The sequence below is a fragment of the Nelumbo lutea genome, chromosome 2 (assembly GCF_056320005.1).
Source record: "Nelumbo lutea isolate HS-2025 chromosome 2, American lotus-T2T, whole genome shotgun sequence".
Classification (NCBI taxonomy): Eukaryota; Viridiplantae; Streptophyta; class Magnoliopsida; order Proteales; family Nelumbonaceae; genus Nelumbo; species Nelumbo lutea.
Genome location: NC_142685.1, coordinates 109,660,043 through 109,686,401, shown reverse-complemented (window position 1 = coordinate 109,686,401; position 26,359 = coordinate 109,660,043). Strand labels below are relative to the sequence as shown.

General features: G+C 37.1%; 2 protein-coding genes and 1 long non-coding RNA gene across 4 annotated transcripts; 1 reads left to right on the top strand and 2 right to left on the bottom strand.

Annotated features, from left to right (window-relative positions):
• The first annotated feature begins 218 nt into the window (after positions 1–218).
• LOC148872707 (uncharacterized) lies at positions 219–15,888 on the top strand. Its single transcript, XM_088968993.1, has 8 exons — positions 219–786; positions 10,506–10,615; positions 12,205–12,261; positions 12,389–12,688; positions 13,352–13,599; positions 14,067–14,373; positions 14,467–14,740; positions 15,406–15,888. Exons 1-8 carry the CDS (start codon positions 370–372, stop codon positions 15,658–15,660), a joined length of 1,968 nt encoding a protein of 655 aa, XP_088825119.1. The 5' UTR covers positions 219–369; the 3' UTR covers positions 15,661–15,888.
• On the bottom strand, positions 15,283–18,085 carry LOC148872706 (uncharacterized). Its single transcript, XR_016107080.1, has 2 exons — positions 17,898–18,085; positions 15,283–16,371 (listed from the first exon to the last, which is right to left on the bottom strand). It is a non-coding gene; the product is annotated as an uncharacterized LOC148872706 (long non-coding RNA).
• A 1,842-nt stretch (positions 18,086–19,927) lies between these two features.
• On the bottom strand, positions 19,928–25,318 carry LOC148872705 (uncharacterized). Of its 2 annotated transcripts, none has more exons than XM_088968991.1 (8): positions 24,940–25,318; positions 23,602–24,087; positions 22,321–22,486; positions 22,179–22,229; positions 21,872–22,054; positions 21,636–21,738; positions 20,758–21,533; positions 19,928–20,630 (listed from the first exon to the last, which is right to left on the bottom strand). In XM_088968991.1, exons 2-8 carry the CDS (start codon positions 24,063–24,065, stop codon positions 20,268–20,270), a joined length of 2,106 nt encoding a protein of 701 aa, XP_088825117.1. In that variant the 5' UTR covers positions 24,066–24,087; positions 24,940–25,318; the 3' UTR covers positions 19,928–20,267. The 2 variants fall into 2 exon arrangements, with proteins under 2 accessions (XP_088825117.1, XP_088825118.1); XM_088968992.1 differs by having other exon boundaries at positions 20,758–21,530.
• Between the last annotated feature and the right edge of the window lie 1,041 nt (positions 25,319–26,359).

Sequence of the window (26,359 nt, the reverse complement as noted above, 5' to 3'; positions counted from 1 at the left end):
GAATAAGAGGTGGGTGTCTACTTTCGTCATTTCGAAAATGTTAATTGTTTTGTGCGAAGGGTATTTTCATCAAGTGACCCCTTCCCTTAGCCGAATTAACGGGAAAAGGGATTTTTGTCTCACGGCGATAGTACAGGGGGTTTCTGTCGCTAAACGGTTCCATTTCGTATTGCCTACGGTTCTACTCGTGATACTGAACCAATCAAGATACATCGACTCCTTATTTCACACGCTCTCGCTCGGAGACTTATCCGTTTTGACCGATAAAAAGTGTGAGACACTGCCAATCAAGTACTAGAGAGAGAGAGTCAGAGAGAGAGAGAGAGAGGGAGGGTTTTTTTTTTTCTAAGAAAGAAAAGAATTAAAGAAATGCTCGCCCATTTATCGATGCCTCTTCCTTCTACTCGTCTCTCCTTTCCCACTGTGTTGCGACCTATCTTGTTTTACTTTCCGAAATCGTCCTCCCGTATTCTTCCTCCGACCACCTTTTGCCGGCAATTCACGATTTTTCTGGTCACTGGCCGAAAATCACTCTTCTCCTCGGCTGGCCGCCTGAGATCCACCGTCGCGTGCGAGGTTGGAGGACGGCTTTTCTCAGGTGCTGCTTCAATGGATTCTTCTGCAAGAGAAGGGACCTTGTCTCTGGAGTCAATGACAGATAATCTTAAGAACCAGAGGTTAGGGAACGATGATAGGGTTGGTTTGAGGCTTGAAGACCTGAATTGGGACCATTCATTTGTACGGGAGTTGCCTGGAGATCCGAGGACTGATACAATTCCACGAGAGGTGAAGTTTTCTCTTTAAATTTCATTTCGTTTTCTTTTTGGCTTCTTGTTTGTTTGATTCTGGAAGAAACAATTCGACGGGTGAATTACATATAATTCATTCCAATGTGAGGTTGATATTAATTGCGATGGTGAATTGGTGATTCAAGTGTTTCTTAGTGAGCTAACTATATTTGTGCTTGTAACTTGAGAACATTTTTTTTTTTCTGTATGAACTTTAGGATTTTGGGTCTTCTAAATGTTAGGCGTTCAACTATATTTGACATACAAATATTTCAGGCAACATGTATATGGTATCGAGACCATTCTGATATTAAGATGCCAGCTATCTAAGTGTGTAAGCTCTGTGAAGTTCTTAGCACTGACTTGTATTTAAAACCCGCCTGTTGGTTGAGTGATGATTTTCTGGGAACATAAGCACTGAACATTCCACAAGAACCTTACCGTGTCTATTATTTATGGTCTCCATAACCGGGATATCTTTATGATGGTAAAGTCTTATTGTTTTTGGGCTAATGACCAATAAATATGTTTTCTTTTGGGCCATGCAATGAGAGTGATTTCATCTGATCCTCACCACTATTGGATGCAGACCAAAAAAATTAAGATTCATCAAAGTGCAAAGAAGTTGCTGGTAAATCTGCTGAAGATATTGAATGCCATGAGTTGTGGATCATATGCCATCTGTCCTAACATATAACACTTTTTCACAAATATTTGGGGCAATAATTGCTATGTGTTGCTTGACTTGATCAAATCCCTTTGCTAATGGCCAAGGGGTCTATTTTCAATTTTAGTTTTCATTGGGCTGTTCCAGAAGTGGTAACTATGGTTGGCAAGTCCTTTTGCTATGTTAGATAGTGTATGCCCTTAGCTCCAATCAGATTGATGTACTTATTGCTATTTATTGTAAATGAATAAAGTGCATAATTGATTCATGTGATTTGGTATGTTTCTGTGTAATGCCCTTAAACTGGTCGCTTATGAGACTCGTGTTATTTTAGAATCTTCACGGCCGTTAGATAGATCTGAGGAGATTTATCCTGCCAAGGCTGATACTGATGTACTGCCAAATTGGTTGGGGTGGCTTGTCTCAACTGACAGGGTGAAACCTGAGGTACATGTAGTGTGGGTTTTCTTAAAACCCTAAACCAGACTAAATTCCAGTATTGCCCTGGACCTTAGAGATAGATGGACAGAACTTGAATGTTACACTTGACCCCTAGACTCGATTATGGTACTGCACTAGGTGTTGGATTGGGTTGTCTTTGATATGCCAATCAGTGAGATCCTTAGAGGGGGTCAAAACCTGAGCATGTTGGGACAGTCCGAGAATTCACCTGAGTAGGTGATCATAATGACATGATCAACCCCTTTGTCAGACAAAGTGAATGATCGAGGAATGCACTCTCTCTGATGGAAACCTAAACTGCTGGTAGTGGATTTCAAATGTGTTTGAAATTTGTTTTTTGCAAAATATATTTATATAGAGATATACACATATATATATATATATACACACACACATATATATATATATATGTATATATATATTTCCAAACAATTTGAAATCATAATATATATATATATATATATATATATATATATATATATTATGATTTCAAATTGTTTGAAAAATGTTTTAATTCACGGGATCCATGTGAGTAGAGAGTGCAACACTGTACTTTGCAACCGAGGGAGAGGTTCTCTCTTATCGGGCATCATTGAATCATTAAAAGCTGAGGGGTTAAGTGTAAGACCATTGGGGGTTATACCTGATGGGCTAATCATGCATATGCCCACAGTCCTTGGGTCTTCATAAGATGACTGGACCTAAGGACCATTTGGTGTAAATGTTGGGCCCATTAAGAGCCCATGGTGATGGACTCGGGGGTTCACTGTGTCCTACAGTGAATTTGGCCAGGCCTTGTAATTTAGGCTGGACTGAACTCATGTGGCTGATGTGTAGATTAATGATAGGGTCCCACGCCATACAAAGAGAGCTAAGCTAGCCAGCATTAAAGGAAGTGAGCCTGAAAGTTTAATGGGCCTAAAGCCCATTTTGAAATAGGTTAATTGGATTAATTAATTAAGGGTGAATCTGGGTATGAATCAGCAGATGAGGATAAGAGGATAACCCTTATCCACTTAAAGAGTCTAGATCCAAATAGAGATTTGGATCAGGAAACTTCTAATTTGATTAGGAGTAGCTGATTTTGATCTGTAGATAAGATAATGGATTATCCTTCTTAAAGAGTTCAGATCCAAATAAAGATTTGGATCAAGAAACTCCTAATTAGATTAGGAGATAATCTCTTTAAGGGTTATACATAAATAGCAGGGTAGGCCTAAAAAGGGTTACACAGTTTGACTATTTTTGCTTCCAGTTCTCTCTACTGTTCTTGCCGCCCCACCCTGTTCGATCTCCATCTCTTGAAAGTGATCAAAATTTGATCTTGATATTGTTTCTTGTTGGACGAAACAATTCTGAAGCTGTGCTCACTATTCCATTCGATTCTTGCTGAAGAATCAAAGGTTCTTGGTGAAGAACCACTTGTTGATCCTGTCTCATCTTAAGCTGTGTCATCTTAGTGGAGGGAGGAATTAATACTCTCTTTGGGCGTGAACACCTGCATTGGGAGGAACTTTTGCGTGGATTCCGTATCAGGTATACCTCTCCCTAAACTTGGTTTCGGATTTGGTCCGGTTTGGTTATAAGAACGAACATTGAAAATGCAGTTTTCTAAATTAGGGAATATGATTCTCAGACGGAAGTGAAGGAAATTTTTGAAAATTTGCCCAACCTTCCTGTAGGGTTTGACCATCCATATAATGGATTTCCCATCCCTTCATGCTAATGGCTAGGGGGTTTACCTCTTTTCTCCCCCCTCTAGGTGCAAACATATTAGGGTGCTTGTCAGTTCTAGGTGAATATCTTCTCCAAGGCCACAAGTGTTCCTCAGGATGGGTATTTGGAAGTTCAAGGTTGTACTTGTACCCATATATAGTCATTATCAGAAATAGTTATTTATGTTCTATAGTTACCTTTCTTCATGAGTGTGCTTGTTGTGTGGCGAATCTATAGGCTGTCTTTTTGTGCATTGCAGGGTTTTGTGTATTGAGAGGGAGGTTACTCTATTAAATTTTGGGGATTTTTGAAAAGAAAGCATCACCATAATCAGGATGATAAACAAGGTAGTAGAGGATCTTAGAAGTTGGTTATCCATACATACTGTATTTAAAAAGCGATACTCTTCATTTTTGAGGGTTTTTTTTTTGGGAGGCCTAAGGGAACATACCGGTACAGCATCTCATTGTACAGGTCTTTTGTTTTAATGAAACATATACTTTACCTTCTTCAAAAAGAGAAGATTTTTGAAGGAATGGAATAGTTACATGAACATCTTTAGAGGGAGATGGGTTATTTTATTGTTAGAACCTGACAGAATCCTCTCTCTCGATTATTTTGGCATTGTTTGACATGCATTTGGAGGGATTGGTGTTGAAATTTTTGGTTTTCTTTTCATTCTTCAGTTGCCCATCCTTACTGGGTTCATTGAGGAGTATCATCTGTTGTTGGTATTGCCTTTTGCCTCCTTTGGGCATTCAGACATGAATGTAACTCCAGAAAGCTTGGTTGACTAGTGAGATTGGTCTCTAGTAGCAGACTAGCAGGATGCTCCAGAGGGAGGTTACCATGGTCATCATTTTGGGAATTTTGGAAGAAATGAATACTACATATTTCAAGGGAGGTAAACCAATTAGATGGTCTCTTCTTTGGGAACATGGGCCCACAATAGTTGGGGGAATGTTTGGTAGCTCTATAGATATGCAACAATTAAGCTAATTTTAGTATAGATCATGGTTCCTTTGAAAAGCCTAATGATTGCAACTGACAAACAGATGATACCTCTAAGAGTGAAAGGTGATATACACACTCCATATCTCCATGCTGGGTCCCATGGTCTTATGATTCAATAATTGATAGTTGTCCAAAGGTTGGATATGTATAGTAATGACTTGTTGCCTTTATAAAATTACCTTTGGTATAAACTAATGGAAATCTCTTCTTTTTGGGCAGATTGGGAGTACCAAAAGGGACTCATGTTGCTAACTCAAATGGATGGGCAAGTTTATTTTTTCTTTTATTTGAATTGAGTTGTAATGGAAAAGCAAGATTTAATGGAAACGGATACACATTTATCTTGTTCTTGGGAGAATATCCCTGTAAACATATTTTCTGTTCTTTATCTCTCTTATTCTGCCCTTTATCATTCTGTTTGCCATATTTTGTTTCCACAAACATAGTTATTAGTAGAATGCTTCTTTCTTCCTGATAAGGTTTGCTTACAACATAATACCTCTCATTCTCCGTTGCCAAGATGACAACCTCTCTTTCTCCTACCTATAACCTATTTCTAGCTTTATTTCTTTCTGCTTTAGTCCAAATTTTGGAATGCTGTCTAAACCAGTCGTAGAACCAATTCTAAAATCTCATCTTCATTTTGAATTGACAGTCTATTTATGCCATAAAATCCATTTCATCTGCTGCCGAACTGCCCATCATTTGTTAGGTATTTGAGCACCCTATTAGCCTGTGATCGCTTCAGTTTCATTGTTATTTATTAAATGTTAAGGCATGGTGTGAGGCATTTCACGTTCCTAGAGCATTAGGAATAACCCCCAAGTCTGAGGGTAATCATCCTTATGGGCATGCAGTTTTTAATTGAGTAAACAAATAAACATAAATAAAATGGATAAAAACGGAAAATATAAATTTTACTAATAAATGAATAACCAAGTAGCCAAATGACCACTCATCAATTTATCTAGTAACAACCAAATAAATGAGCAAACAATTGGCAGCCAAAATATTTGTAGCGATGAACATGTACTTAGTTCAGCATGTTTTTTGTTTACTACTTGTACTCTTATGGGTAGAGGCCCAACAGAAGTTCTCCTCACATTGTGGCTACTTGGTGAAAATTTTCCATAAAAATTACTAGTTTTGTCCTGTCTCCTTTGTTTCAACCTAAATGGGATAGAAAATATTTGTTTGAAAATATTTCAGATATAAGTCTGCCCCTTTGTGATGAAATTGAAGTTATTAGTTCCTTCTACATAGAAACAATGCAGCCTAACAGAGAAGCAGTGTATACATTTTATTTTGTTAAAATATTTTTGGTAGATTGAAGGAAGTGAAAAATAAATAAATAAGGAATAAGGGAAAAGGAAGACCAAGAAAATTCCTAAAAAATATCGTTTTTTTTTTCATGTTTAAATTTCTGTTGCATAGACAGAAGGAAGGAAAGAAAGGATGACAAATGAAAAGTGAGCGAAGGAACCCTAACCCCAATCTGATATTCACAAGATTGAAGAAGAGGAAGTCCTGGGGTTTTTTGGATTTGGGCAAAGGTGGTGTAAGTGGATAAAAGGGTTATTAGGACTTGCCACTATTCCATTCTAGTGAATGGTAGTGTGGTAGACCATTTTCCAGCTACTAGTGGTATTAGGCAAGGGGACCCCCTTTCCCCTTTTCTATTTACCTTGATTGCTGAAGTTTTGGGGAGGATCATTAAGAGGGTAGATTCTAGAGGTTTGGTAAGTGGCTGGAGAATTGGGAGGGATTGGGTTCCAGTCACTCATTTAAAGTTTGCGGATGACACAATTCTGTTTTGTGGAGGGGATGAAATTAGGTGGGTTAGAAACTTAAAACGAGTGATTAATGTGTTTGAAAAAGTGACCAACCTCAAAGTCAACCTTGATAAGAGTTGTGTGATTGGCATTAATGAGTGTTGGAGAGGTGGAAGAAAGGGCCCAAGTATTGGGATGCGAGATTGCCCAGCGGCCAATGAAGTATTTGGGGCTTCCTTTAGGGGATAATCCTCGCAAAAGTGGCTTTTGGAATCTGATGATGGAGAAGTTCACAAGTAGGCTTGCTTCATAGAAGAAAAACTACATATCTTTGGGTGGTAGGATAGCCTTGATTAAAGCTACTTTGGCGAACCTCCCTATCTACTTTCTGCCTGTGTTTAAAATTTCTGAGGGAGTATGTAGGGTGCTGGAGAAACTTATGAGAGATTTCCTATGGGAACTTGGGGAGGAGAAAAGGGATCATAGAGTTAGGTGGGATCTTGTCACTAGAGCTAAAGAGGATGGTGGTCTTGGCTTAGGTAACTTGTAGAAGAAGAATGAAGCTTCGTTGGGGAAATGGCTATGGAGACTGACAAAGGAAAGGGATAACCTGTGGGCTAAAATTATCGTAATTATACATGGGCAAGATGCAGATGGCTGGGACACAGGTGTTTCATCTAGGGCCACAAGAGCTTCTTCTTGGAAGTCTATTCATGCTATTCTTCCTTCCTTCCTTCCTTTTATCAGGTATGACCTTTGCTCCGGTAACTCTGTAAGATTTTGGGAACATATCTAGGTGGGTGACACACCTTTGAAAGAGCAATTTCCCTCTTTGTTCTCTCTTTCAAGGTTTAAAAATGAGCCTGTAGCTACCTTCCTTACCTTTTCTAATTCTGCCCCTGTTTGGAACTTGGGCTTTCGAAGGGCTCTTAGAGATTCTGAATTGGATTCCATTTCTAATTTGCTTAAGATTCTGAAGGAGGTGGTTGTTGATCCCTCTAGAATGGATTGTAGGATTTGGGCTTCTACTCTTTCGGGTATCTTTACTTGCTCTTTTTTTTTTCTCAAGGAATTAACCCATTCCCAATCAGCTCTTGATTCTCCTTTCCCAGTTCCGGAAGTTTGGGGTAGACCAATTCCCCCCAGAGTAGGTGCTTTTTGTTGGGAAGCTATCTTAAGGTAAGTGTAACACTTGTGATATACTCCAAAAGAAAATGCCAAATTGGTGTTTATCCCCGCACTGGTGCATCTTATGTAAGAAGGATGGTGAGAGCTGTTATCACTTATTAGTCTTCTGTCATTTTGTTTTAGAAATCCGGTGTTGGTTTTTCTCTCTCTTTGGTTGCAGGTGGCCCACCCCTCTAAGTGTGCAAAGTTTGTTTATTTCTTCTTCAGTGAGGGGTTTAAAAAAGAGAGGTAAAATCTTGTGGAGATGTGTAAGAGCAGCTGTATGCTGGACAATACGGGAGGAAAGGAACCAATGTACTTTCCATGAAAAAGAAAAGAACAAAGAAGCCATCGTTGGCTTAATCCATGTTAGGGTGATTCATTGGGTCAAGTCTATGAAGCTATTTGAAGGTTTCTCAGCAGGAGATATCATTAGAAATTGGAAAGAAGTTGCCTGGTCCGCTCGGTTGATTAATTCCCCTGTTCCAACTTGGTCTCCTCCAACTTTGGGGTTCACTAAATTGAACTTTGATGGCAGCAGCGAAGGAAATCCAGGCCCTTCAGGTATAGGTGGAGTGTTCAGGGACGAAGGTCAAGTTATGGCCATGTTTTCAGGACCTATAGATTGGGTGTTGTGGGCCCGCGAATAGGATCTCTTCACGGGTCGGTCCACGGGGAAAACCTCCTGTTTTCCCTTGTTCCTCCCTTTTCTTGGCCTTAATGGTGATTAGTTCAAGAGATCACCAACTCTCCTTACTCTCTTTCTTGACTGAGATTTTTGACGCCTTTATTGAATAATATCAGCTCCTTAAATAGGAGATTACAAGAGATAAGAGTCCTACTTTTAGGAAGACTCCTTGCTAATTAGGAAGACTCCCTACTAATCTATCCTACTGAACTGATATGATAAGATAAGACTCCTTACCAATCTATACTACTGATAAGATAAGAACACTGAATAGATAAGACTCCTACTAACCCCTACTACTGAAAGCAGATAAGGCAAGAATACTGAATAGATAAGATAGGATGAGAACACTAAATTGCTGCTGCTGAGAACACTAAATTACTGCTGCTGCTGCACTAAATTACTACTGTTGCTGCCGGCGTCCACATCATTGGGGGGATTCTTTGAGAGCTGAAATTTCAGCAGTATTAGAAGGAATAAAAAGAGCCAAACAGCTGAATATTAGGAAGTTGCTGGTGGAGGGTGACTCTAGATTGACTATTAACTGGCTGCAAAAGGAAGATGTTAGTTTGTGGAAATTCTCAAATGAAAAAAGAAAATCTACCAGCTTACTCAGGACATGCAAATTCAGTTTCAGTGGTCAAAGAGGAGTGCCAATTCTTTCACAGACTTTTTAGCTAAACAAGGGGTGGGAAGAGCTAGTTTCTTTTGGGCTGTGTTGTAATATGATGTTTTTCTTTTTCTTTTAGGGTGGGGTAAGAGTTTTTACCCCCCCTCCTGTTATATTTTCTTCCTTCTCCTTTATTAATAAAAGTTTCTGTTATTGATAAAAAAAAGAGATTGAAGAAGATGAAGAAGAATGAAGAAACCAAAAGAAAATCCCAAATATTTAAAAGTAAAGGAAATGGTTATTTTGCAATTTTTCTTCTGGTAAATCTCACCCCTCCCACCTGAAAAACAAGGAAAAAGGGAAAAGAAGAAGAAAATCACATGCCTGGTAATTTATTTTTGATTATTAGTAGTTTAACTTTAATAATTGTGAGAAAAGCATGTTCTATGTCTATATATAAGCAATAAGTGCCAATCACTCCTGTTCACCCCTTGTTTATGATCTTCTACCTAACACTTACCTGTTTTTATTCAAGTGATTTTCTTACAATTGTGCCCAGAAAAATTGATACTTGTGCACCCCTTATTTGTCCATTGTATCAGCTAAACAATTTACCAGTTTTAGAGCCTAGGAATAGTTAGTTACCAATTCCCTAGCCAGGTATTTTGTCTCCCTCAAGATGTTTCTATATTGCCATGAACCCTTGCTTACACTCAGCCAGTTCACCACCACCTTAGAATCCCCCTCCACCAATATGTTCCTAAAGCCCCAGGATCTGGCCAGTCTTTGGCTCTCAGCCCATACAAGTGCTAATACAACCCTTGTTGAAATCATAGGATCATATGCCTGGCAATTGCTTGGTTATCTCGTCTTTCTTCTTCACTTGAAAGATCCTCACAAAACCCTTTTCTTCACATGGATGATAAAAAAAAGCGCACAACTTGGATTTGGTTAATATTAAGTTTAAGGTTAGGGTAGGAACCATATGATGTATCTTTCTTTCTTTTTTTTTAAATTACATCTGATAGTTATTGGCTTATTTCTTTGGGGCACAAGCTCCATAATTGAATCATAAAAAATAGGGCCTTAAGAGAAGCATACACTTTTTTTTTTTTGTGCCTCAAAACCTTAAGATAGTGTAGAATTCTGTCAGATTTTTTCTCCAAGTCTATTGCCAATGGGGCTCTGTATTGAAATCTATTGTAGAAAGTAAACTAGCCCAATTGATAGAATGATCCCATTTGCTACTCATGATTGATCTTGGGGAGCTTGCAGTTCTTACAGTTTTTTTTTTTTTTTTTTCTACTATTTTATGTAGTTGCTTATTTTGATGTGATCATAGCTGGCAGTAGTTTGTTGGTCTGGACTTTGATTCGCCTACTCTTTATTTTCTGATGATAGCCTTTCTGTATATCTGTACACAGTCAGCTTGGAGACATGTGATATGTGAACTTGTCAATAAACAACTGACCTTCTCTTTATTTCTGTCGATTGGCTTTCTTTATATTTGCTAAATGTCAGCCCGGGTACATGTGAACCAGTCAATAAAAAGATATATTGTAAGTTAATTTATTTATGTATACATGTTGCTGAAGCATTTTCTATTTGTTTTGGTTTCCAGGTATTACATGCTTGCTACACAAAGGTGTCTCCTTCAGCTGAAGTAGACGACCCTAAGCTTGTTGCATGGTCAAAGTCAGTTGCTGAGTTACTCGATTTGGATCCCAAGGAGTAAGCATCTCTTCTCTTGCTTCTGGCCTTGTGTTGTTGCTGCCTCTTAAGATTCAACCTAAGAGGAGCCCTGATCTCCCTGTTGCTGGTTAAAGTAATTGAGTTTCCCTACTTATCTGGATTACCTGAAACTCTAGAACCAACTAGAGTTTTATTTTGAAATAAAATTTATTACTTACAAATGAATGTCATTTTATCATCTACTGGAATGTCTGTGATTTCCATTTATTTCTGTTAGAGAATAAAACCTATTCAGGGACCTCACCTAATCAAAGAACCAAACAACCTAAAAGTTTAAGCTGTTAGATGAGGTCCCTGAATAGGTTTTTATTTTCTAACATGCCCCCTCATGCAAATGTCCATTGGGCTTGAAGCATGGGCAAGCAGAGGCCCACCCATACCTTATTCTGAAATTTAATTAATTATAATGGGGGCCATAGTTGTCAAGGCGATGCCTAGGTGATAAGGCATCCTTGGAGGTTCACTTCACCTAATAGACAAGCAGTTTTGTACAGTGTGTTATAAAATACTCTTATGTTTTTAATTTTTTGAGGTCATAATTATAAAATAGACATTAAACTAAAATATTCGTTGTGTGTTTATATACTAATTTCTTTTCATTACTTTTTTATTTTTTGATCAATAACACATTTCATTAATCAATCAGAAATATTAATTACAAAGGAGGAGACAGACTTTCTTGTCTCCCCAACTGAGGCTTGGGGCCCCCATGAATAGAAGTATTACTAAATTCTGTATTGTACCCTCAAAGTCTTCAAAACCTGAACTGATAAGCAAGGAAGAACTTAAAATGTTGTTTAATCAACAAATTTTCTTTGTCCACATCTTCTTTTCTTCCTTTCCTATAATAGAAATAGGGGTTCAGCCCCTATATTTTTTGAATTTTCTTTGCTCTCTTCTTTTTCTTCTCATGATTATGTTGAAATATGTTGATTTTCTATACTTTAACATGAAGTATACTTATGAAAATAATGGATAATTTTATTAAGGAAATATGGTTATGAAACCCTGGGAAATACAACTAGGATATATTTTTTTTACTTAAAAAAATCCATCACCTAGGTGATGCTTAGGTGCCCACCTAGGTGGCTATCACCTAGTCTTGCCTTGGCACCTTGAAAACCATGATGGGGGCAATGAGGGTTGAACACTAGACCACTTGGTCAAATAGGCTTGGGACCATGTCAAGGAACTGTTATTATCAAAAAGCTTAAGCTGTTGGGTGAGGTCCCTGAATAAGTTTTATTCTCTGACAATTTCAATTATGAAAATTAGATGATTCAATTAAACATATCCTCCCCGGTTGGGGTGGAAGTCTCCAAAACTGCTGAAAGTGGCCTTCTCAGTTTGTTCCATTTTTCCACCCTAGAAAAATCAGGTTTGCAGTTCCTAGCTTTAGCAATTCTATGGATCCTGAATGTTAATGGCAATTCAGTAGCCCTCCTAAACTATTTCTTACGTTAATTATTCAGTGGATAAGTTTAGTTTATTTTTTTATTTTTTTATTTTTATTTTGCCTGGAACATTGTTAACTATGGGGCTAACAGTGACTTATGTGTGGGTTTCAGATTTGAAAGGCCGGACTTCTCACTCATATTTTCAGGGGCATCCCCTTTGGTGGGAGGGTTAGTATTCTGAACTTTTATAATTCATAATCATACTTTTTTTTTTTGGTATAGGTAAGGCATCTAGGGGTAGCGGTAATTATTCATAGCTCAAATTCTATTATTCATTATCAATTTAATCTTACAGGATGCCCTATGCTCAATGCTATGGAGGACATCAATTTGGCATGTGGGCTGGTCAGTTGGGTGATGGTCGTGCAATAACTCTTGGGGAGCTTCTGAATTCTAGACATGAGAGGTGGGAATTGCAGCTTAAAGGTGCTGGTAAGACTCCTTACAGCCGGTTTGCAGATGGCCTTGCAGTTCTGCGAAGTAGCATCAGGGAGTTCCTCTGCAGCGAAGCAATGAACAGCCTAGGAATCCCAACAACCCGTGCACTTTGTCTTGTTACAACAGGCAAATATGTCACCCGGGATATGTTTTATGAGTATGTCTGGCAGAATCTAAATGATCAAATGCTACTTGTTTGTAATTCTATTTCTGTAATATCTTTTCTACATCCTGTCATGTATTTTATTTGAGAAATTCTGTGGTTTTCATAAATTCTCATGAACTTTTGAGGAGACTTTACTGATGCTACCATATGGGTTAAGGGCTTGGTACAGACCTTCACATCTTTGCTAAATGAGATCAGAATGCTTTTAGGTTGATGAACACTGTTCTGAGATTGATTCCAGGGGAGTTGAACAACATTGCAAAGTGAGAGTTGAAGGAGAAAGATTATAAACATAATTCTCTCTTCCATAGCGTTGATCAAGAAGTCCCCAATTCCATTTTTGTAAAGCTTCTACAGCTTTGAGTTGACTTTAATTTCTTGGTTAATGTCCATATCCTATTTTATTAATATAAAATACTTTTTTTGATTGACATCATTCAAAAGAAAAAAATCACAATAGTTGAATGGGGGATTTACAGAAATAATTGAGATGCCAAAGAATCAACCATTGCATCTTGCATGTTTATACATTATCATTTTTCATTTTCTGGGGATCATATTTCCTACTATAATATTTGTATCATCTTTGCTTTTTTTTGACTGTAAGATAAGCTTGTTCCATTTAGTTAATGCTAAATATATATTCTCATGCAGTGGAAATCCAAAGGAGGAACCTGGTGCAATTGTTTGCAGAGTTGCTCAATCTTTTCTTCGCTTTGGTTCATTCCAAATACATGCATCTAGAGGCAAAGAAGATATTGATATTGTAAAAGCTTTGGCAGGCTACACCATCCGGCATCACTTTCCTAATATTGAGAAGATAAACAAGGGCGAGAGCTTGTCTTTCAAGACGGGTGGGGAGGGCTCCTCAGTTGTAGATTTGACAGCTAACAAATATGCAGGTGGTTTTCTTTTACAGCTTGTCTATTTGTCTACTTTAGGGTTATTTCAGGAAATTATAGAATTAATTGCTATATGCAATAGCTGTTATACATGTTTTGGGATTTGCCTGAGTTTGTAATTGTTCCATCTAATGCATTTCTTGACTTCAAAAGTTATGTCGAAACATGTCCATTGGTTAGATAGTTGACAAGACCATTTCACCAGTTCATTTCTAGACCAGGGCGATCAAGTAGCCCTTTTTTCTTGTGATAATACACTTCTTTTATGCTTGAATAAAAGGCTTTTTGGCATATATATGATGCATGTCTACAATGGCTAGACCCTGGACAGTTTTTTTCTTTTTATTTTGACACATTCCTTTTCCCCTTTGCATGTGCAAATTGCCCATAAATGCATGGACGTTGTGGAGAAATTAGTTTACTTAAGGATCTGAAATAACTTGTCTCTTATGCTTTCATTTAACCAGCCTGGGCAGTTGAGGTTGCTGAGCGGACTGCTTACTTGGTTGCAAGCTGGCAGGGGGTTGGATTCACTCATGGTGTGCTTAACACTGACAATATGAGTGTTTTGGGTCTTTCCATTGATTATGGCCCCTTTGGATTTTTGGATGCTTTTGATCCAAGTTACACTCCAAATACCACAGACTTGCCAGGGAGAAGGTACTGCTTTGCAAATCAACCAGATATTGGCTTATGGAATATTGCACAGTTTTCTGCAACTCTATCAGCTGCAAAGTTGATCAGTGATGAAGAGGCGAACTATGCTATGGAGAGGTATATTTGGAAATTTTGATTCTTTCATTTAGGAATGCATCAGAAATTAGTTTGTTGATTACTGAAATGGTCTATGTCCTTCACTTTTAACAGATATGGGACTAAATTTATGGATGAGTACCAATCTATTATGACCCGAAAACTTGGTTTGCCAAAATACAACAAACAATTGATAAGTAAACTTCTCAACAACATGGCAGTTGATAAAGTTGACTACACAAATTTCTTCCGGTTGCTTTCAAATGTTAAGGCAGACCCTAGCATCTCAAAAGATGAACTGCTTGTTCCACTTAAGCCTGTTTTACTGGATATAAGCAAGGAGCGCAAGGAGGCATGGATAAGCTGGGTACAGACCTATATAGAAGAGGTATAATGATGCTACTCTGATGTTGTCTCGCTGTTACTTTATGTGCATATTCTTATTAGTACACTATTTTGCCTGGATACTTGTCCAGAGTGTCATCTGGTGTCAAGCACTTGATTTTTTAGCGTAAATTCTATATCTGATATTGTCCTTCCTGTATCTGGGAAACATGGATACTACATGCTTATTTATTTACTTCATCTCCTCCCCTTGTTTCAGAGGTTGAGGATTTACTTTTGTCTTGTATATATGTCATGCTCTTAGCTAGATATTTTACAGGAAAGCTTCATCTGTGAAATGTGTTTTCCTTTTCCTTTTTTTTTCTCTGTCAATATGATGAACTATGGTTGATTGCTGATTGCTGATTGCATTAGGAGAAATTGCTAGTGAATTACGTTAAAATGTTGTAATTAATTAGTATTATAACTAACACCTACATCTACAGCATGGATGCAATTTCTTTGAAAAAAGTTTTTTGAAGGCTTTTGGGTAATTTCATCCCTAGTTTGATACTTTTTTTAATGTCAATTCTATTTCCCGCATGATTAAAAGATCAATAATAATTTATCAATTTAATGAGCTATGATGCCATTGATTCTACACAAGGGAAATTCTATTCTGATCTTTAGAAATTTGATCTCACATGATCTCTTCTATTCCACCTGAAGCTTGTTGCTAGTGGCATTCCGGATGATCAAAGGAAGGTTGCAATGAACTCTATCAACCCAAAATTCATTCTACGGAACTACTTGTGTCAAAGTGCCATAGATGCAGCTGAACAAGGTGACTATGAAGAGGTTAAGAGGCTGCTCAAAGTCATGGAGCGACCATATGATGAACAGCCAGGGATGGAGAAATATGCACGTTTACCCCCTGCATGGGCCTATCGGCCTGGTGTGTGCATGCTTTCTTGTTCTTCCTGAGAAACTTCGACATTCTGAGAACATAAATCCCAAAAGATCATGTAACTTTGGTGTATATAATAGTTGCATTCAGTTGCGGCCAAAAACAATAATATACAAAAGTTGTACTCTTTTATTCATATGCTTTGTAATGAGAAAAGTGTTGCTAGGTATCTTCTGGAACTACAGCAAATCACTTGTAATGATTTTGGATCAGACAATAATAGATGGCTGAAATGACTTCTTTTAGCTTTTAGTGCTTTGATGACGAGCATTGGTCGTGGTGGTTGGTGAATTCATGGGGAATGATCTTAAGTCGTAAGTGAATATATGGAAAGACTGATGAAGACAGATTACTAAGAAGGCTCTTGGGAAATTCATGCATGCAGCTACATCATTCATTGTTTTCATTAGTTTTTCCTAATGGCAATACTCTCTCTCTCTCTCTCTCTCTCTCTCTCTCGTTCATTCCAGTATTTCACAGGTTGATGATACACTACGAGGGGTAGGGGTTCTAACATTTAAGCATATATAGAAATCCTCAAATTCGTAAATAGCATTTCGGTGGATTCAAAAACTGAAAAAAACCTTTTAGTGGCAAGAGGCAAATCATAGGTGGTATAAAGCAGGTATGCAGATGAGCTTCAATGGTGACTTGACTTAAAGGCCTTCTGTCCACAGCAGCAATCTCTGGTCGCGCTGGTTATTCCTGAATCCTGATATCCTTTTGTGCTACCATATGCGTTTAATAGAAATCGGGTCAAGTTTAGCCTGAGCATGAAATCTTTGGGCTAGCCCATGGTGCTGAGCTCAAACCATCATGGTTTATATATCTGGTCTCAGACCTATGTGGCCCAAGTTTCTAACCCAATTCAAATTTGAAGAGCCATAGAACCATTCGTGGAAGACAGTGCCATTCAAGGTTCAAAAAAGTTGATATTGTATGTAGTAAGGTCTAAAGTGTTGATGTCGATGGAAATGTTGCTTACCAAAATATAGGACATATGTCGGAAATGTCGAGGGGAAATATTATAAAAATTAGAGACATTGTGAAAATATTATGAAATATGTGGAAATACACAATGATATTTTGTAAAATGATAAAAGAAGCATTAATACATATTTCTAGATTATTATCTTATTTCCAACCATTATATAAAGCTTAGAAACTAAGATCAATAACAAATTAGTAAATGATGATTTACTGATTTATTATGCCTTATGATGTTTTTACAAGGTTATCTGATTTTTTTCTTATTGTTAATTCTGATTTATCATAAATAATAATATACTAATATACTAATATACTAATATATTTATTTCACAATAGTAAATAAAAATGCATTTATTTTGATGTTTTTAAATATTAAAGTTATAATACATTATATTTCATTATAAATTTAATAAACTAATTCTCCTTTTTTTAGTATTAAGATTCTAAAAAATTCTGATTTCTTATAAAACTTAATGAATTTATTCTGATTTTTAATAATAAATTTATAATAAATTGTGATTTAGTATAAAATTTAATAAATTTATTCAGAATTTTTATATTAAATTTATAATAAATTATGATTTACTATAAAATTTAATAAACGTTTTCTGTTTTTTAATAAATATTTTAAAAATACTAAGTAGTTAATATTTTATTACTTGAAAAATATTTTATGTTTTATATTATAAAGTAATTAATTTATTCTTTTTTATTTTTTGTTAATTATTTTTTGAAATATTAAATATAAATTATTAATGGAGTAATATATATTAAATATAATATAATATAATATAATACAATATATATTAATGGGATAATGTATATTAGTATACCATATTATATTAATATAATATACTAATATATTATATTATTATATTAATATTTCATTTGTTTGGTATCTTTTTTGAAGGTCTACAATATTATGATTTACCTTCGTCTAGGTAGAACATCTATAACAAAATAATATGTTTGTTGTGATGGTCTATGGACATTTCATAGACCATCACACATAATACCAAAACTTTTAAGCTACTTAACAAATTAACATGACATAATTTTCGAAAGAGGGAGGGATTAAAGCTGAGATGCTTTGGAGCTCTACAAAATACTTCAACCTCCAGTTCTTCACAATTGTGAAAGCCAGAACTTGAAGGCATGAAAAAGAAGATCAGTTTCAAGTTCCAGCCTTCTAGCGGAAATTCATAACTTCCACCTCAAATTTTTTTCCTAAAAAATCTGGAACTGGAAGAGGGTTTGCTCTTACCTGAGATTCGAGAATGGATGAGAAGCCTGAGATGAAAAGCTTCAAATCCTCAAAATTTTGGTTGGTTGTTGCTCAGTTGCTCGGTTGCTCCACGATTTAGCCTCCAAGTCTTGCTGATTCAAAACCAAGCCTCGTTCCAACCTCTAGGTAAATAAAATTGTACACAGAAAACTGAAAACCCCTTCTATGAAACCCTTCTTCCTCTTGTTACTTCTTATAAGCTTGAATGGGCGTACTATGATTCTTCATTTGTTTGTAAGCACGTTGTCTTTTTCTTTCGAATCTTTCCCTTCTTCTTCATTTTTTCAAGCATGTATATAAAATTATGAATGATTGCAGCTAGCATGTGGTTTTTTTTTTCTCTTTTTTCTGTTCGATGTAAAACCTTATTCTCTTTCTTGTACGCTTAGTCGACATGCCTGTCGATATAATAGGAAAACTGTTGTTTTTTTTAGTTATTTGGACTGACGACTGAAATATTATAATTTTTACATTACAACCCATTTTCATGTTGGCGAGTCTTGATACTGACATATGTCGGACAACTTTAGTGAAATGTCGCGATATGATGGAAAAGTTTGTATATGCATAAATACAGTAGGGAAATTCATACCAAGCAGGCATATCAAAGTGCACCGTGCACAATACTTATACTTATCTGGTTTAGGTCCCTCGTACAGTTCAGCAATAGATCCATTCGTTAAAAGGCGATTGCGTATAAATCGTTTATTGCTGGGAATTAGTGGCAATAATTGCTCGAAAAAATTCACTCCTTCAAAGGACGTCTGAAGCACCTTACCCAGCATTATATTAAAGCCGAAATTTCTTTTTCCCTGGTTGAATGAGGCTTATGTGTATTTAAGCGACTCATTGAAAGGACACTTGCAGTCTTGCATCCTATGTGGAGTGCAGATAAGCTCTGATTGCTCAGCACTTCTACCTTTCGATGTGGGTTGAAGAATTTAAAACCACGATTTTCAAAATCAGACCGGACCAGAAAAACCAAGAATCGATCGTCTGACCATTTCCGTTTTCCCAAAATCATTTTTTTCTCCAAAGCCGTTGATTTTAACCAATAAATCACTGAACCGGCCAGTTAACTGTTCAAACCGTTCGAAAAGTTTTGACCATTTTTCTTTTTTTTATTTTTTTATTTTTTAATTTTGTCAGAACTTAAAAACCATGTCTAAAACTAAGTTTGTCAGTTGACTCTAATGGTTGAAAGCTTGTTTGGTTTGTGAACGTTTTTGAGTTAAAATGGTCACAAAACACTTTGGAATGTTTTTTTAAGATGATATTGATATATTCCCATTTTAGGTGCAGAATCTCAATGGCTAGTTAAGCCATCTGACAATTAATAGAAAGATTTAGAGAGGGATTTGCATAGGGTGTTCACTGATTCAAAGAAAGCATACGATTAAGTTACTAGAGACATAATGTGGATCTCAATGTCCTGATTGAGTTGGCATGGCAATGTCTCCAACATAACGCATGTCCTCTACCAAACAACAGGATTGAAATGTAAATAGTGGTATTTACCTATAATTAACACAAATACAATACCTATAAATCTATAATTAACCCACATTCCATAGATCCCGACTAAGCATATTGCACCCCGCTCTTGGGGGGTCAAAGCCGCATGCCCATAATTAAATTGATAGTGTCTCCATTCTCCAACATACCACTGCCAAAGTGCCAAGTTTGCCTCATCGGCTGCGTCCTGGGGTATTGAAGACCTGGGAGAAGTCTCAAACAGCCAATGGGCATTAATCACAAGAATTTATTGACACGAGTGTACTACTACCACAGACAACAGAAAAATGTGAAAGGTACACTTAATTGATGCTCCAGGGAGCAAACCATCAAAATAGGCTTCAATTTTGGCTGTTTGAATCGTACTTCAGCTTGATAGAAGCAAAATATGTGCAATCTTTCCAGGCAATTAAAAGACAATGATGGTCATGGTCCAGTCCGACAGCACAAACAGATGGTAATATGGGCTTGGGGAAGAGTTTTTATTGCTGTTGTTTATAGACCAAAGTATTTATTTTTACCCTAAATATATTGATGCATACAATAACTGTACATCTGTTGCCTACTGATGACTCTGAGATTTCAGAGGTCATTTGTATTGTTTCATTCTTTTACGCTTTCCAACATCTAAATTCTAAAGGGCAAGGATAACAAAAAAAAAAAAAAAACATAAAACAATAGCCCATACATTGCATTTTTTTCATTCTTCTTTACCCCCTCTCGCTTTTAAACCAAAATAACTAGTATGGAAAAGAAAACAATCTGGATAACATCAATGAAAAGCTTTGCAATAAAGTAATGATTTACTCTGGCTTTTTCTTTAAATATTTGGAATCAGAAACCAGCCCATCCAGCAGGCTGAGAAGCCTTCTTCCTTTCTACACTCCTTGAATCTCCAATTCGTTCAGAACTATGAACTTGGCTAGAGGTCTGTGTTACCTGAGTGCTGGACGGGACCGCCGTGAAATTATCTGACCCAAAACCCCATGTTTCAAGACCATGACTTTCATCAGGAGCCTGTTTCTTCTGGCGTCCATTTGTTGTCCGAACTGATCTGGGAGTGTTGTTCTTCAAGGAAGGCTGTGGCTTGGTATCATCAGAGAATGCATTCCATGGTTTTGAATCTGGACTTGGGGAACTATTGGCAAATAGCCCTTGTTGGAGTTCCCACACTGTCCCTTCTATCTTCTCCCTTTGCTGCGTAAAGGTAAAAATACACCAACCATGAGCAGTGCATAGAAAGGAAAATAAAAATAAAAATAATTATGATGATGACTGAGAAATAAAAGCCAAGCAGAAGAAAGCAAATTTATAAAAGCTGTACCGGAGTTGTAGACTGCTGACTTCCAGAGGTTGTTTTTGAATAGTCCTTGTTTGGTGATGGTGTTCTAGCAGCTAGAGCTTGCTTTAATTCCTGAATCTCCAGTCGTTGAGAACGACAAATGGCAGAAAGCTTTTCATATTTGGATGTTATTTCAGCTTTCTCTGTGTTAGCTTGTTTCAATTGCTCTTTCAGTCTATCCACTTCAGCCTCAAATGCTTCTTCTTTTGCTGATTTCTTGTTATTGCTATTACTACCATTTCCAAAGTCAAGTTTATTGGTATCAAATTCAGCAACAAAATTGTTGAATGTTTCATTCTGGAAAGTAATTGCATTTTCAGATTTTGATGTTTTCGATTTTTCAGATCCATGGTTTGCATCTTCTGAGAAAAATCTTATCTCAAAGTCCTTGGAGTGGACATCATCAAAACTCTTAGGGGGGTTTACATGTACACTCTTTCTGAAAGAACGGGTCCCAATGTTCTGCTCTTTTGGAGGGCTAACATTCCCAGGATGGCAAAGTTTCTCTGGACTCCATCGATCATGAAGGGATTTCCTTTGACTACTTGGTTCTTCATCGAAAATGGGCTCGCCCTTGTCCTCTGAGACATGTAAACCTTTTGCATGCTGGGTGGACCAAAATGCACCTAAAGGAGGCCCACTTGCCTTGGAAGTGAGAGATGGTGATGATACATTTTGAACTTGTTCTCTGGCTGGAGGAGGGGGTGGACTCCTATGAGGCATTGGATGAGCCCTGTTTGTAGGATTTGACATACCTACTAACAACACAATTACATATCAGATAATATGAACTAAGAGCAATTTATATCATACTCTATCAGCATTTAATGCTTAGAGGATATCTGAAGATATGTTCTTACCATCATCATGCATATTGACAGTTGCTTGGTGCATGTCAGGTGATCTGTCTGGCAATGATTTCTGCAACTCTGGAGGTAGCTGTTCATTAACACGAAACCACACCTGCCACCAGGGAAAAAGCTTGGCTTCAGTAAGCAGAAAATAATCTATACATTAACCTAAGACTACCATGGACACAAACAATCTAGAACTAACCTAGATTCATGGAGAATGGGCAATCAAGCAAAGCCCTTGCCTGCGTGATGTCTGGTCTGGCATCTGGAGAAGCCTGAAGCATGTCTTTGATCAAGCCCGTGATGGATGAACTATATTTTGGTAAATCTGGGATGCGGTAGTTTCCATTTAAGATTTGCAGCTTTGAGTCACCATCAAATGCAGATTTGAAGTAGCAGATCCGGTAAAGGAGGCAGCCAAGAGCCTGCAGAAAGACAAAATAGCTTCAGCTCTCAATTATGTCTAAAGATGTCAAGTTCAAAGGATAATCACAAATTCCCAATTGTTAACAAATATATTTTCCACCAAAATGAGGTAGTTTGACTTACCCAAATGTCCACTTTCTCATTTATAAGATCCTTCCGATACAGATCCCACATCTGATATAAAGCGAAAAGGAAAGCATGTCAGTTGTAGATTTTTATCACCATAGTATTACATTACAGGCTACAGGATTGATCTTCATTCAACCTCAGGGGCTCTATAGGCAGATGTTGTGTGTTTTCTTATATTGTCTTCCTCAATACCCATTTCTTCAGGCCTTTCAAAGCGCTTGTGATTGGTTGAAGTGCTGCCGAAATCACACAACTTCCATATTCCATCAGATCCCAAAAGAAGATTCTCAGCTTTTAAGTCTCTGAAGAAGGGAGGATAAACACATCAGAAATCATAATGTATTTATTGGTAAAAACAGATTAAAGAAATATCACAGGCTCTTCACCTCTTCCTTGTCAGAAATGACAAAATGATAGAAATAGAAACTTATTGCATGCAAAAAACCTTTCAGTTTATTACTCAACTATTCTCTTAAGCTTCACTTCGCATAACATGAAATCAAGTACATGTGGATGAACCTTAAAGCTATTTACTTAAAAATTCAAATATAGTTATCATATATGACATAACTGAAATAGCTGAAACTTCTTCCCAGTGTATCTCCATTAAAAGAGGCATAAAACAGCCCTTGTAATTACTATTTTAAGGAATTTCCCATTATGTCAAATCCATCTATTTATCTATTAAAATATAAGTATCTATAGTATCTATCTTATGCAAGATCAGTAGACAGTAGTTAAACAATCGAAATGCACAGAAATTCCTCAAGAAAGATTAAAGTATCTTTGTATAAAATATCATTTCAGCCTTTACTTAAGTAAGTTTCCCCCTTTTTATCTAATGATATTTTAGCAAACAAACCTAGCTTTTTAAGTTAGACCCCTACATGAATACACAAATGGAAGTTGTAAAAGAAATGTAATGTTCTGAAGAAAAGATCAGAAAATAAATTATGTTTTATATGAATTACTTAAATATAGAATATGTAACCAATAAAATCACATTCCACCATAACTATTAGTAATTAGAGAATCCATGAAGGTTGAACAAATAATGCTACTGTTAGGCAATGGAAATCAGATGTTTCTGCCACCAGCTTCAGGCAATACAAACTCTATCTAGCACAGAATTAATATCCATATATTATCAAATACTTCAAATGACCATCTAACTACCAACCCCCTTACCCCCAAGTGTCCACCCAGCCCAAAAAGGAGGGAATGTGGAGCTAGTGCATACTACAGTAAATGAAATAATGAATGAAAATTCCCTATGTAATGGAATACCTGAATTTCCATCAGATAGAAAGGTAGATCAATACTATCAACACCAAGAAGGGAGACCAGCAAAATTTATGATTAGAGGAAATTAAAATTTGATGTCGGAAGAACAGATCCAAGCAAGTAAGATGGTTACCTGTGTGCAATTGGAGGGGTTAGGCAGTGCATTGCAAACACTGCATTGCACACATCTCTGAAAATGGAAAGAATCTGATTCTCCTCAAAATATCCAACTCCTCTGCTCTCCAGCACGTTAACCAGAGACTTCTCACAAATTTCCATAACAAGAAGTGCTTCTTTTGTCCGCCCCATATCCAAAATAGTATGAGCAAGAAGTGCGACAACATTTGGATGTCCCCTAAGCATTTTCATCACTGAGATCTCTTTGGTCACCAGCTCCAGAGATTCTCCATCATTGCATATCATGTGCTTCAAAGCATACTGCTTAGATGTATGAACAGCATCACGTGCAAGATAAACACAAGAGAACCCGCCTTCTGCAATCACATTGCGGATATGAACCTTGATGTTGCCAACATCAATAGTGCGGCCTTCCAGCCCAGCATGTTCTTTTGGCATAAACTGCTTGAACCTCCACATGACTGAAATAACGAAGACAACCCTGCATTTTTGATAGAGAGCATTTCAAGATAAATAGATTTAAAAATAAAAGCAAATACTAACTAAGGTTGTAGAGTTGACATCAAGACCTTTTTCTTTAAGAAATCATCAGAAAGCCCCCTTATTGCACATGTACAGATCCCAACCCCACTCCAAGACTTCTTCCTTTTAACAAAATCATAAGAAACATGCTTTTGCAACTTTAATTAAAGCCCCCTTTATTGAACACGTACAGATCTTAGACGTCATATTTAGTTAATTCACAAACCTAGGGAAAATTTCCTAAAGAAAGAACCGATGGACAATCGAATCTTGGCTGCGTAGCCAAGATCCAAACTTTCACTGAACTTCAAGATAAGAGTTCAGGCCATCAGCAGTTGATTCATTAGATCATAGATAGAATTCGCTATTACAGATCTGAAATACCAAAAGATCCACAACTTCCAGCAATAAACATCAGAAAACAGGGACTTGATATCTCGTTTTGAATTGCGGATTAATAACGGAAAGAATAAGCCAAAGAAAAAAAGAAAAAAAAGAAGAACAACGAAAGCAGACACAGATGCTACGTAGTTACCAGTACGATCTGGTCGATCGGGCTAAGGAAACACGCAATTTACTGAAATTGGCAAACTCTGATTCGAGCAATTAAAACTAACTCGAAGAAGAAACACAATCCAACTATTTACAGATCTAAAACTTGATTAATTTAATTCCCTAAATCTAGCTAATAACAACACTGTCACAGCCTAAATATTCACCTCCGAATAACAAAAAAAATAAAAAAATAAAATAAAATAAACCTCATCAAAATATCTGCGAAAAGAAAGAGAACAGAAAGTAGCGGTCGTACCGGAAGGATCTGAAGTCGGAAAAATCGGAGATGCAAGAGACGGAAGCAGAGTAAGCGAGGAGCTAAAAGTCCGCCTTTGAAGAATCAGATATGCTTGTTGGAGAGGCGAGATCTGAGCCCTTACGTGATAAAAAAACCAGCAAATCTAAACAACTCTCAATTCAGCTTTCAAAGAAAAATTCGGCTTTTAATTTGCAGCCTTGGGATGAAGAATCGGAGATGGAGAAGAGAGAGCGGATGTGGCGGAAAAATGGAAGGGGAGAGTATTTATAGCAAGCGTGAGGACGAGATTGCTACGAAGTAAACGTATCGACTCGGGGGGGGTCATATGAGACGAGTGCTGAGTGCAGTATGAGAGAGAATGCGTTATGCGTCACTCACTTCGCTTTTCCGATTTTGCTTGCTTTTTGTTTCGTCTCCGAGCAATGCTAAGCACACGGGGTTAACAATTGCGTATTGAACACGGAACTTTTTGTACCGTGACTTTTGAGCAATGGGTCCCACTCTAATGCTCAGCCACGGTACCAGGGAGCGCTTTATTCAATACTGACTACTGACCAACCCGCAAGATCGGGATCGTTCTTTTCCGCACTAAAAAAAGTTTTTAAAATTTTAAAAAGCAATTAAAAACCTAAAAAAACAGGGTTTTCTTATCAGTTTTCACATGGGCCAGGCCAGGCCATTCTGGGCCAGGCTGATATTATAAGCCCGGACACGGCCCAGGATTCATAGCCGGACTAGAGCTAGAACTGATCACCATCACCTACCCCTGAGGCCCTAATTTCCACAAAGGGAAAAGGAATTGTAGGCTCAGTTGGCCTGGTACTGGTAGTTGAGATGGTCACTCCAAAAGGGAGGAGAAGTGGGACCAACCCTGCAGAATTGCAGTGAGCCTCACGTGAACCTACCCTGTTCCCACCCCTAAACCAATATTAAAGGGTAAATTATATATACGCCCCTTGGGGTTTTGGTCAAATGCCAAGATGTCTCCTCATGCTTGCTTGTTAACTTTATCCATCTCTTATTTTAAAAGTCAAATTTACCCTTTTTTTAGGACTCCATTATAGTATAGATGTTCAATGAATACTTTTGGATCATTTTGGACCTGATTCAATGTTTAGACCATTCAATCTGTTCAAATTGATTTTAATTTATATTGGTTTTAACTCGAACCTAGTCAGTCCATTGACACCTGTATTCTAACTGGAACCTAGAACCCAAAACTGGATCCTTATATGGACAAAAAGGCCTTCTTATATTGATTTTTTCCCATAAAATTTAAGGTAGCAAAGAAAATTAAATAAATTAAAAGTAAATAAAATAAAATTTGGACTTTCAAATTATTTATAAATAGGATAACATCTTGCTTAAAAAACACAAATAGGATTACTTTTATAAATCTTCAAACATGTTAGAGGCA

Excerpts from the sequence above, each read along its gene's own strand:
- LOC148872707 (XM_088968993.1), top strand. The coding sequence starts at position 370 with ATGCTCGCCCATTTATCGATGCCTCTTCCTTCTACTCGTCTCTCCTTT. Across the intron at positions 12,262-12,388 it reads GCATCCCCTTTGGTGGGAGG|GATGCCCTATGCTCAATGCT; the intron begins GTTAGTATTCTG and ends TTAATCTTACAG. Across the intron at positions 14,374-14,466 it reads GCGAACTATGCTATGGAGAG|ATATGGGACTAAATTTATGG; the intron begins GTATATTTGGAA and ends CACTTTTAACAG.
- LOC148872705 (XM_088968991.1), bottom strand. The coding sequence starts at position 24,065 with ATGTGGAGGTTCAAGCAGTTTATGCCAAAAGAACATGCTGGGCTGGAA. Across the intron at positions 22,230-22,320 it reads CTGCCTATAGAGCCCCTGAG|ATGTGGGATCTGTATCGGAA; the intron begins GTTGAATGAAGA and ends GCTTTATATCAG. Across the intron at positions 22,055-22,178 it reads ATGAGAAAGTGGACATTTGG|GCTCTTGGCTGCCTCCTTTA; the intron begins GTAAGTCAAACT and ends GTCTTTCTGCAG.